The sequence below is a fragment of the Centropristis striata genome, chromosome 10 (genome assembly GCF_030273125.1).
Source record: "Centropristis striata isolate RG_2023a ecotype Rhode Island chromosome 10, C.striata_1.0, whole genome shotgun sequence".
NCBI lineage: Eukaryota > Metazoa > Chordata > Actinopteri > Perciformes > Serranidae > Centropristis > Centropristis striata.
Genome location: NC_081526.1, coordinates 36,175,594 through 36,187,905, shown reverse-complemented (window position 1 = coordinate 36,187,905; position 12,312 = coordinate 36,175,594). Strand labels below are relative to the sequence as shown.

Sequence of the window (12,312 nt, the reverse complement as noted above, 5' to 3'; positions counted from 1 at the left end):
TCAATATGTTAATTCACGCTGTTTCTTTTAGAAAATCTACATTTGTTCTTACTTTACAGACATCATAATGATATAAATTTAATTAATAGTAATAATGTCGGCACGAATTGTAACTACTACGAATATAATTTAAGATATCTAAAATACCAGTGAAACAAGTGAAAATTTGACTCATTAGTATCCATTTTTTTCAGAAATCTGTAATTTTAAATCCAACTAGTCAGAATAAAATTTTTAGATATCAAAAAAAGGAGTACCCACCATAGTCACAATCCTTTTTTCAATCTTTAGAAATTCAGTTGTCAATATCTGTAATCATCTGAAATCGAAAATGAAAGCTAAAGTGTGTGGAGTGACTAATAATATTTTTGCTATAAAAAAAAAATAGATGGAGTCATTCTGCAATGTGATGAACACTGTCAGTCTGTGTAAAGTATAAACACACTGCTCTTTGCATTTATGCATGGACGGCATTGTTATTGCACAATCTGTACAATATCTGCTGTTTATTGTTGGTTTTACATAGAATATATCTCAATATGTTACAGAATGGATTTCACTGTAATAGGATTTTATCATTTATTTTTTGCAAGAGAAAATAACTCACTCTTAAGATTTGTATGAAGGTAAATGATGTTTACGTAAAACTGCTGATTTCCAAAGTGAATGCATGGTTTTGCCCCACATTTATTTAAATAACCCCAAAAATCGGAAACGCCAAAGGAAAAGGGCAGTTTGGCTGTTTGTTGGTAATTAGATCATTTTTAATTAAATCAGACTCATAAAGTGATGCAATTTTCCCTGAAATGTCAAGAGTTTTGCTCAGTTTTTTTGGTAATAATTTACCCTGCAGTGTAATAGAGTTTGTACCCAGTGGTTAATAATAACTATAATAAATCTCTATAACTTTCTCCCAAACGTCCAGATTATTGCTCACTTGGTCTCGCAGCCTACAGATCTGAACGTATCAGAGAAGATGGAGTAATGACCTATGCACTTAATTAATCTGATGTGATTTCATATCACAGTAAATAACTTAACTTATTTGATGGTAAGTGTTCGACAACTTTTGCTTTTGTTTTTACAGTGTAGAATCAGATTTGATCTTAAGTAGCTCACCGATTAATTTAGAATTTTCTCTTTGGCACAAACACAATTTTCAAGTGGTTCATACCCTGTTGTGGGAGTGATGTGCAGTTTTTCACAAACATATTGTATATTTCATGACTTTGAAATTATTTTAAGTTTGAACATCCTGTATAAATTACAAATTATGAAGAAAGAGGAGGTTCAAATAAGATTCTGAAAATGTTCTTGCATGGGTTAGGGTTAGGGTTATTGAGAGCAAAATAAAAGTGTCTTTGTCTTGGATGGAGGCAAGGCACTGCTCCAGTGTCCTCTCTAGGGTTGATTATTGGTGCAGGAACATGCAGAGACCAGTAGGTGGCATGACAGGAAAGTAGTTGTTTCTCGATGAACAATTCAAAACAAAGTGGGCCATCTCTGGGAAGAAGCAGGTTCACTGAGGTTTTATATTTATCTGAAACTGACCATTTTGCATGGTTTCTCCCTGGGTCCTCCGGCTTCTTCCCACAGTCCCCAAAAAAACATGCACTTAGACAAATACACTCTTATTCAGGCCAAGTGAGTTGGATCAGGTGGCGGGGGAGGATACTGGACAGACCTGGCAAACCCAAACGTGTAGTGAGGGTGAACTGGGAAAGTCTACTGTCTACCTGTCTGCAGGGTCTTCAACTCACACCTCCGGAAGAATTTCTCCAACATCCCGGGTGAGGCTGGGGACATGGAGTCCGAATGGGCCATGTTCAAAGCCTCAATTTTTGATGCGGCTGGTAGGAGCTGTGGCCTGAAGGCCGTCGGTGCCTGTCGTGGCGGCAACCCAAGAACCCGCTGGTGGACACCAGCGGTGAGGGAGGCCGTCAAGCTGAAGAAGGAGGCCTTTTGGTCTTGGCTGGCCGAGGGGTCTGTGGAATCAGCAGACAGGTACCGTTCGGCCAGAAGGGCTGCAGCTGCGGCAGTCGCTGAAGCAAAAACTCGGGTATGGGAGGAATTCGGGGAGGCCATGGAGGAGGACTTTCGGTCGGCCTCATAGAGGTTCTGTAAAACCTTCGGGCGTCTCAGGAAGGGAAAGCAGGGCATGGCCCAAGCTGTGTTCAGCGGGGGAGGAGACCTGCTGACCCGACCTGTGGATGTTGTAAGATGGTGGAAAGAACACTTTGAGGAACTCCTTAATCCAGCCAACACCTCCTCTGTAGAGGAGGCAGAGTCTGAAGACTCAGGGGAAGACTCACCAGTATCCCTGGCAGAGGTCGCCGAGGTAGTCAAAAAGCTACCCGGCGGCAAGGCGCCAGGGTTGGATGAGATTCGCCCTGAGATGCTGAAGGCTCTGGACACTGTTGGGCTGTCATGGTTGACACGCCTCTTCAGTGTCACGTGGAGGTCTGGGACAGTGCCAGTGGAGTGGCAGACCGGGGTGGTGGTTCCCCTTTTTAAAAAGGGGGACCGGAGGGTGTGTTCCAATTACCGTGGAATCACACTTCTCAGCCTCCCCGGAAAAGTCTACTCCAGGGTGCTGGAAAGGAGGCTCCGGCCGATTGTCGGACCTCAGATTCAGGAGGAACAATGCGGCTTCCGTCCTGGCCCTTGCGAGACTTCTGGAGGGGTCATGTGAGTTTGCCCATCCAGTCTACATGTGTTTTGTGGACTTGGAGAAGGCCTACGACCGTGTCCCTCGGGGAGTCTTGTGGGGGGTACTGCGGGAATATGGGGTACCGGGCTCGTTGCTACGAGCTATCCGGTCCCTATATAACCAAAGTGAGAGCTGTGTCCGCATACTCGGCCTCAAGCGAAGGAGTTCAAGTATCTCAGGGTCTTGTTCACGAGTGAGGGTAGAACGGAGCGTGAGATGGACAGGCGGTTTGGTGCAGCGTCAGCAGTGATGCGGGCGTTGTTGGGAACTGACGCCGGGCAGACAACGGAGCAAACCCGCGGCGGAGCCGTTCCGCGCCCGGTGGAAATCCCCAGTAAGGTTGACGTGTGGGAGAGCCACGCACGGACCTTATAGCCGTGTTTCGACTACCACTGGGAAAGTTTCATGCCACACCCTCTCAAATGTCCGCTCACTCTGCGTGTCTCCACAACAAGTTAGCCCCCAGAGCGATTTAGAGACTCTGGAGGTGATGTATGGTTTTCGCCGTCGCTAACTGTGCACAGCAAATGATCATAAACAAAGCAGCATGGCTAATTATTATGCACAGTGTCTCCGCTGATCATAAACATAGCGATCGTGAATTAACGGTACGCGCTAACTGTACACAGAGTGTCCGGTGCTTGTTGTAAACAAACAGATCGCTAAGAGAACACCTCCTGTAGCAGCAGCACATACACACTGTACTGCTACAGAGCTAACTGCCGCTAACGGCGGCTCTTCTTAACAAGTCTCCGGCTCGTTAGCGGGTCGTTAAAAAGAGAGTCGCTGGATTTGTCTCCAGTCACTTTCTTGAAAAATAGTAATGACTTGGGTCTAAAGCACGCTTGCTGATGAGCCGCCTGCTTCTTCTCCGGCAGGCTATACGATATCCACTGTAATGCTGCCCTCCCCGCTCATATCCAGATCTAACTAACTAAGGTTGTTTTTTTTTTTCCATTTTTGAGGCTGAAATGAAAGTGCTGGTGCATTTTTTTTTAATTAAATTCCGTTCTTATATACAAATAAACACTTGTGGCATACCTGTGGCCCCTACAGTGTTGTTGGTTTTTTGTTAAGTTTGAAGATATAATTTTTCAAGTTATTTATACATGTTAAAAATGAATGTGTTAAAAGACAAATGCAGAGCACAGATTAACTTGAGTGAGCATATTTAAGAACACATTATGGGATCAACAGTGACACTGATCATCATGCTCTCTGTGCATGATGGGCTTTCTGTTTTGCAAGAGGAATATTTCATTTAATATCTTTTAAAATATCTAATAGTGACTGCAGTCAACTGTGGTTTTTGGCACTTTCACATTGACTTCATTTTTCAACTTGTTCGAGGTTTCTGATGGATAATGGCCTCTTGTCCCTGTCGAAGCTGGGAAAGAAGGAACTGGTACAATATTTTTTCTCTAATACAGCTAAAGCATGAATCTCCCCACGTAGCCTTTTATTAGCTGAGTGTGGCAGCAGTGACCTGTCTGTCACCGCAAGCTACATACTCACACTAATACAGCAGGGTCTGTCTTATTCAACCACTCAATCAAACATTGAAGAAACCTGATAATAAACGATAATAATGAACAGGAACCAGAGACAGGTTGTTTGCATGACTAGTTGTCTGTTTCCCTCTCTGTGTGCTGCAGTTGCATGCTGCAGGTAAACATCTCTGGGACATGGTATATGGGTACATGAATGGCTTTTTTGATACAGTTCTGTTGTGCTGTAAATAAAAAGCTGGACTGTTTTTTTATATCATTATATCATTTTTAACTAACTTGCATAGATATAAAAACATGTGTTTGCAAACAGTGTCAACATAATAATTTAAGTTTAGTGAGTATTTCAGTGCATTTATCAAACAAATTAACAATGCATTTAAAATATGCTCTATTATTACATTACAGAAGAGATAACTGCTCATTATTCATCATCACATTGTTGCAGTGAGAGATGATCCAGTCAGGACACAAAACAAAGAAAGCACAACAGTTAGAACAATACATTACTGTGTTTTTCCAAACAGCTTCTTCAGGTGTTTATAAATTTCTTTCATTTGTAGTCCGTACATGATAGGATTAAAGAGAGGGTGATACATTACTATCTGTAATGACATTATTAATCTTATAGTTTTTGGAAAGTCCAAATTCAGCTGAGCTGTAAGGACATCATACGAGCACAAACAGCAGAAGTTGACTAAAACTATGAGGTGAGGTAAACATGTCTGTGCAGCTTTTTTTCTGACTTCTCTGCCACTTCGATAGGTTATTAAAAATATCCTGGTGTATGTGAAAAGTATGAAAAGCACAGGGACAACTGCAACATTCAGCAAAACTATCATATCAAATATAATGTCTGCTTTTCTTTCCACACATTGAAGTTTATAAATTGTATTATCACAAAAAACTCCTTCTGAAGTAAACCTGCAGAGTTTTTTATGAGCACTCAAACTTGTTGCAACAGCCATTTGTGGGGCTGGCAGAATCCAAGCTGAAACTAAGAACAAATTAACAGTTGTTTTTGTCATGATGGTTGGATATTGTAGAGGTTTACATATAGACACATATCTGTCATAAGACATGGCTGCCAACAGTAAAAACTCTGAACCTCCTAAAGAGTAAAATATGTGAAACTGAAACAGACAGGCAGGATATGAAATCCTCAGTTTATCAGATAAAATATCAGTCAGAAGCTTTGGGTACACAGTCGTGCTGAAAAGAACAGAGTTCAGTAGCAAAGCTGCAATGAAAATGTACATGGGTTCATGGAGGTTTTGGTGAATCCAGATAAGATACACAATAACATAATTACTGCATATTATGAGAATATATACTATGAATAAAATCACAAAATAAACATATCTGTATTTCTCCATTTCCACGTATCCACCAAGAGTTATGAATGTTACATTTAATTTATTTTCCATTGATGTTAAAAAAATGAGGCACATCATGAAGAAAGAACAGAGGTAAACATGTCACCTGGAGTGTTTTTCATTTACCTGACCTTAAAACACACAGTTTGTGAGTGTTCATCTCAAGAACAAAGTAAGCTGTTTGAGTCTGTGCCCAGTTATTTTTATCATATTGCTTTTTTCCTCCATGGATCTCATTAAAACTGCTCAGCAGTAACAAACAACTTAATGAAACTGTGTATACCTAAAGGCCAGAGGTGGAAAAAGTTATCGCTAAAGTCAATAGGTTTATTCTAAACTACTCTTTTTACACTTGTTGGGCTCTAGATCAAACAAAATTTACTCTAAATGAGAAAAGTGGCCACTTCTCCCTGCTATGGATTTACCTTAAAAAATATATATTATTACCCTAATCTCTCATCTAGCCTGAGCATACAGATGCAGAAATGCTGGAGTCTCTCCTCCCAAACAAAGGCCTTTGTCAGTTGCCAGTCAAATTTCAGGCATGCGGTTTAACATCCTGTCTGCCACAACCCCTTGTCTGCAAATTTTTTCCTTACTGTCTGTAGTTCACCAACAACATCTTTTGCCTGATCCTGGCAACTTAACCCCGAAATTCCACTGAATGCGTAACGGCTGCAGATCCGTCGGTGGAGCCGTTACGCATTCATCATAATCACTGTGTGAGATTCCACTGACTCCGTATCTGCTGCGTAGTGAGTCTGTCGTCGCAGGGCCATCCGTCAGCTCTCGCAAAACTTGCGCAGAGCTTCTATTTCTGATGGATGACGGAGCGCGGCGCATCAATTCAGCACAGAGCAGATCGTTCGGGGCAGGAAGTCGTGCACAGACACAAAATAAAATTTCCGGTATATTTTCAAAAGAAAATACCTCAGGTTCGCGGCGTATTTTATTTCACAACTTGAAGACGTCATGATAGGCGGGGACCTGAAGTCAACAGGTTAGAGGTTTTCACTTGTCTTTTCTCCCCACTGACACCATGGATGAGGAGATGTTGATTCTGGAGGTCCAAAATCATACAATTATCTATGACCCGTCACGTCCTTTATATAAAGACAACCATGAAAAGGAAATGGCTTGGAAAACCATTGCAGGAGTAATGTGAGTGGCTGGTAAGTTACTAATATGGTCCAATAAATGTTGTTTGAAAGCAAATGATCCGAAAATCCGGTTATATCACTTGATTACGCGTGAATTTACGAGATCTCGTGCGTCGTCAGGACTCCGCTGTCCGCAACAGCGCTAATCACAGACAGATCCGGTGTGTGTTGACAGACTGCGGAGATACGCAGCCGTTGCGGACGGACCCGTTTTGGAGTCGTATCGCATCCAGTTGAATCCATCTAGAGGCTAGCTCCTAACACCACCAAGACGCCGGTGTAACTTTGTCTCTCTCCTCCACAACACCAGACGACAGGACCCAACAGCTCATCTCACAGTATCTTCCTGTCCAAGTGTCGTCTGTCCTATTGGGTTCACTCGTTTCCTCCGCTGGCTATCACCATTGGCTACCACGGCACCAGGCTCAACCCACCGAGGCAGCTGGCAAGCTGGGTGCCTGACTCTGCTTCCAGGCGGCTTCAGGCTGTTGGTCCCCCAGCTACATTTCCTCCACGGACTGCCAGAATCCTCATCTGCCATGTTGTGGATCTTACTGTGGATATTACTAGGTTACACACTGCTGTTCTGCCCACAGACACCTGGCTCCTGGTACCCAGTTAAAGCTAGCTCGCTGCTAGCCCTCCTCCACCGCATCATGCTGCCGCTGTACTACTCCTCTGATCTCCACTCCTTCAACCAGCTCCTGCCTCTGGACTGCTTGGACATTCTCAAAGACAAAGGGATGCTTCGCCAATGTTGCCATGTTCCATCTGTAAGTTTCCATCCCATAACTCCATCCCATCCATATGGTCCTGTTGCACTTCTACACCACATTACACCATCACAACAAGCAACACGTGAATCTGTTCATTTTCCATCCATTTCCTCGGTCTACACAGCCAATAATAAAGCACCATCAAATTTAACTTTCACATTGATAACACTGTCTGTTAATCTGTCACTGACCCTCTGGATGAACTACAATGCTTCAACTTCAGACAACACGGCAACTTCCCCACACACAGCTGTGTCCACATCCTGGAATTGGTCTGCTCCACCGGTCTCACCATCCACCACCCATCCAGCCTCAACCTTCACATCTCAGATCAGCTGCATTGTGAGCTGGGCGGCAGGCAAAGGCGGCTGGCTCTGGTGACGTGGAATGTTACCTCACTGATGTGGAGGAGCCCAAACTTGTGCCAGGGTTGGATAAGATTCGCCCTGAGATGCTGAAGGTTCTGGACACTGTTGATCTGTCATAGTTGACACGCCTCTTCAGTGTCACATGGGGGTCTGGGACAGTGCCTGTGGAGTGGCAGACCGGGGTAGTGGTTCCCATTTTCAAAAAAGGGGACACAAGGGTGTGTTCCAATTAAAGTGGAATCACATTGCTCAGCTTCCGCAGGAAATTTACTCCAGGGTGCTGGAAAGAGGTTCATTTGTGAATTTAAACTGAATAGGAGTAAATGCAGCAGCATTTCCTAGCCTATATAAGAAAATCAGCAAGGATTTTAGTACAATGTATTGACCTGTAATCAATGATGTGGTTTATGTGTGTTTTTAAGTATTATTGTTGTGATATTCATGTAGCTACATCATTTAAAGTTGTCTGTTAATCTTGCTTTAAACAGTCACTCGTACATGCAAACTAACTCCACTCACTTCTTTGATTTGCTCACACACTGATTTACATACAATATACTTTAAATTAGCCTACAACTACCTTGTAGTTTTATGCACACACACACACACACACACACACACAGCTTTTCTCTCTTTTGTAAGCCTACACTGTAGATAATCTTAAATTAGAACTTGTAGACCTCTATACATAGATTGCGGCTTTTGTGGTTCTTTTGGCTTCATCAGACTGGGACCTCCAGCACTCATTGGGAAGGTTTGCAGCTGAGTGTGAGGCGGTTGGGATGAGAGTCAGCACATCCAAGTCTGAGGCCATGGTTCTCTGCTGGAAAATGGTTGACTACTCCCTCTGGGTGGGGAGAGAGGTACTGCCTCAAGCGAAGGAGTTCAAGTATCTCTGGGTCTTGTTCAGCAGTGAGGGAAGAATGGAGCATGAGATGGACAGGTGGTTTGGTGCAGCATCAGCAGGGATGTGGGTGTTGTACTCGACCGTTGTGGTGAAGAAGGACTTGAGCCAGAAGGCAAAGCTCTCGATTTACTGGTCCATATATGTTCCAACCCTTACCTATGGTCCTGAGCTTAGGGAAGTGACCGAAAGAATGACATTGCAGATACAAGCGGCTGAAATGAGTTTCCTCCGTAGGGTGCCTGGGCTCAGTCTTAGAGATAGGGTCAGGAGCTCAGACTTCCGGAGAGAGCTTGGAGTAGAGCTGCTGCTCCTTCACGTCGAAAGGTGAAGTGAGGTTGTTTGGGCATCTGGTAAGGAGGCCTCCCGTGCACCTCCTGTTAGAGGTGTTCTGGGCACGTCTAGCTGGTAGGAGGCCCTTGGGAAGACCTAGAACACGGTTGAGAGATTATATCTCTCTCCTGGCCTGGGAATGCGGCCCTCTCCTCAATAAAATCATACCTCTGAAACAGACAGCAATGCATCAACATCAACAACTGCACCTCCTCCACTCTTCTACCTCCCAAGGCGTCCCCCAGGGTTCAGTGCTTGGTTCCTTCCTGTTCATTCTCTATATACTCTCACTCTGCAACATCATACTCTGCCGTGGCCACTGTTTTCACTGCTACACCGACAGCAATCATTTTGAATGCAACCCACTTCACACTGGCCAATTGCCTCACAGACATCAAATCCTGGATCCAACTACCTTCAACTTGTCACACCGCGGTGAGGTGGTGTTTTATTTTGTGTTCTGGCCTTGTTATTTCCTGTTTTATTTTGAAACAGTAACTCTCCTCTCATTTCAGCTCACTTGCCCTTCCCCGTGTGTCATCTGTCTGATTGTCTCCCCTCATTACCGATTGTGTTCACCTGAAAACACAACGCTCCATGTGACGAGAGTCTGGAGGGGAGCGCGCAGTCGGATCACCACATGTTATGTGTTTTTAAGCATGCCGTGGTGGCTGGGCCCCTCTCCCCTGGGTCCATATTTATTCTTTTTTTCATACATGGCCCTAATACGCAGTCGTAGTAGACCGGGTGATAAATTAATTATTTAATATCCCAGAACATGATTGTGTCTGCTGAACACCAGCCACTGTTTTATTAGGTTGGATGATTAAGGTATAATGTAAATGATGTCACTCAGATCAAACCTAAACTCAGCAATGATCAGCCTCACGTGGGACTGATGAAAATGACAAACGATATAAAAGTGTCTCTTGCTGACCGACAGACTCTCATACTCTCTACTGTTTGTGTTTTTTACTTTAATAATATCCATAATAAATCTGTAGGTTGGAAAAAACAGATCACGAAAAGAAAAAAAGCTTCTAGAGCGATCTTTCTCTTAATTTATTATAAATGTAGAAATATGTTTGTGGTGTTTTTTTTGTTCAGAGCTACAATAAAACTGATGTTAACTACATGGTGAATCATATGAATAAAATATAAAACTTGTGTTGACACACTTTAGTTTAATCTGTGATCTGTCTTCACTCCGGTTTGAAACTACAGCGATGTTGCGATGTATAACATCAGTCCCATCAGCTGCTGTGTCTAATCAATAACCGATGTCCAGTCAGGGGGCGGGGCCACCGCTAAAAGACTTCCGCATAGATGCTCTTGTACATCCTCGCTTGTGCCTCCTCCGATATGCCTCCTCTCTCCCCTATCCTCTATCCTCCTAGCACAAATAAGAGCTTTGGAACGGTTGTAAAGATGGCGCCCGCAAAAGAACTTCCGGTTCAAGCGAGGGTAGAGGAGGCGAAAATTAAGGGCCTTGGAACGCACTGACAGACTAGGGAGCAGGGGGAGGGGGCATGACAATGTGTGCTTTTCTTTCCACACACTGAAGTTTATAAAAAAAAATATTTTTTTTTTAACAAAAAACTCCCTTTAAAGTAAAGCTGCAGAGTTTTTTATTTGCACTCAAACCAGCTGCCACAGTGACCTGAGGGGCTGGCAGAATCCAAGCTGAAACTAAGAACATATTAACATTTGTTTTTGTCATGATGGTTGGATATTGTAGAGGTTTACATATAGACACATATCTGTCATAAGACATGGCTGCCAACAGTAAAAACTCTGAACTTCCTAAAGAGTAAAATATTTCAAACTGAAACAGACATGCAGAATATGAAATCCTCAGTTTATCAGATAAAATATCAGTCAGAAGCTTTGGGTACACAGTAGAGCTGAAAAGAACAGAGTTCAGTAGCAAAGCTGCAATGAAAATGTACATGGGTTCATGGAGGTTTTGGTGAATATAGATAAGATACACAATAACATAATTACTGCATATCATGAGAATATATACTATGAATAAAATCACAAAATAAATGTTTCTGTATTTCTCCATTTCCACGTATCCACCAATAGTTATAAATGTTACATTTAATGTATTTTCCATTGATTTTGTTAAAAAAATTAAGCACTTCATAAAGAAAGAATAGCTACTGAATTAACATGTCATCTGGAGTGTTTTCCATTTATCAGTTTTTTTTAATTATCAGATTGCTTTTTTCCTCTATGGATCTCATTGAAACTGCTCAGCAATAACAACTATCATGTAAACGACTTAATGAAAGTGTGGATACCTAAAGGCCAGTCGGTTTTTTCAAACTTTTCTTTTTACACACGGCATTAGATCAAAACAAACTTATTCTAAATGACATATTTGGCCACTTGTACCTTAATCTATCCTCTTACTTTAGTATTCAAATGCAGCCACTTGGAGTTCCTCCTCTCAAACTAGAAGACAGAAAAGCAGCCCTTTTGTAAATGGAGACCTAGAGATTTTGTGTAATACAGTCAAGGGGAAAGTCATTATTTTTTGTAACTTGTTGTAAATTCAGCTAATGTCAGCCCCGTGTCTCATTACAGCCAAGGACTGGCCAGGCCTCTACAGAGTGACATAGATCTGTCCTGTTACATCAATGATTAGAATAGACTCTAAAATGTAAGTTCTTTTTTTTCACGGCCATGTCTGTAGTTAGGCAGCTCAGTATCAGCTCTACTGGCAGTTGTTAATTATTAAATCATACCGATCTTAAATGAGACAGAGAGGCAAGACACAGTATGTTTAACTTCTCAGACAATTTACATAGAAGAAGTAATATTTCACATATACTGTGGGACAGACGGGACGTGCACTTTACCATCTGTGAATTTGTCAAAAAAGTGAAAAATGTCAGGAACACAAGAGTAAACAGGATGCACAATATCTATTAATGCTATCCCTCATACGGAGGTACGGAAATAATGTTCAAAGGGTTCAAAAGTGGGATTACAGTAAATAATTATTAATTTTAATGAAATATGATATGTCTTGATGTCAACTCAATATGTGACCCAAATCAGTCTAATTGACTCTGACTAATAATTAACTTAATAATAATAATAATAATAATAATAATTAAATCTCCATATTAACATTTAACATTTAGTGTTTCCCTCTCTGTGTGCTGC

The 12,312-nt window shown here is 42.2% G+C and overlaps 1 protein-coding gene across 1 annotated transcript; it reads right to left on the bottom strand.

Annotated features, from left to right (window-relative positions):
• Nucleotides 1-4,699: 4,699 nt before the first annotated feature.
• LOC131979249 (olfactory receptor 6N2-like) lies at nt 4,700-5,645 on the bottom strand. Its single transcript, XM_059343192.1, has one exon. The coding sequence runs from the start codon at nt 5,643-5,645 to the stop codon at nt 4,725-4,727; it is 921 nt and encodes a 306-aa protein (XP_059199175.1). The 3' UTR covers nt 4,700-4,724.
• Nucleotides 5,646-12,312: the final 6,667 nt, after the last annotated feature.

Bases quoted from the DNA above. Each gene is read 5' to 3' on its own strand.
- LOC131979249 (XM_059343192.1), bottom strand. From the start codon at position 5,645: ATGGAAAATAAATTAAATGTAACATTCATAACTCTTGGTGGATACGTG.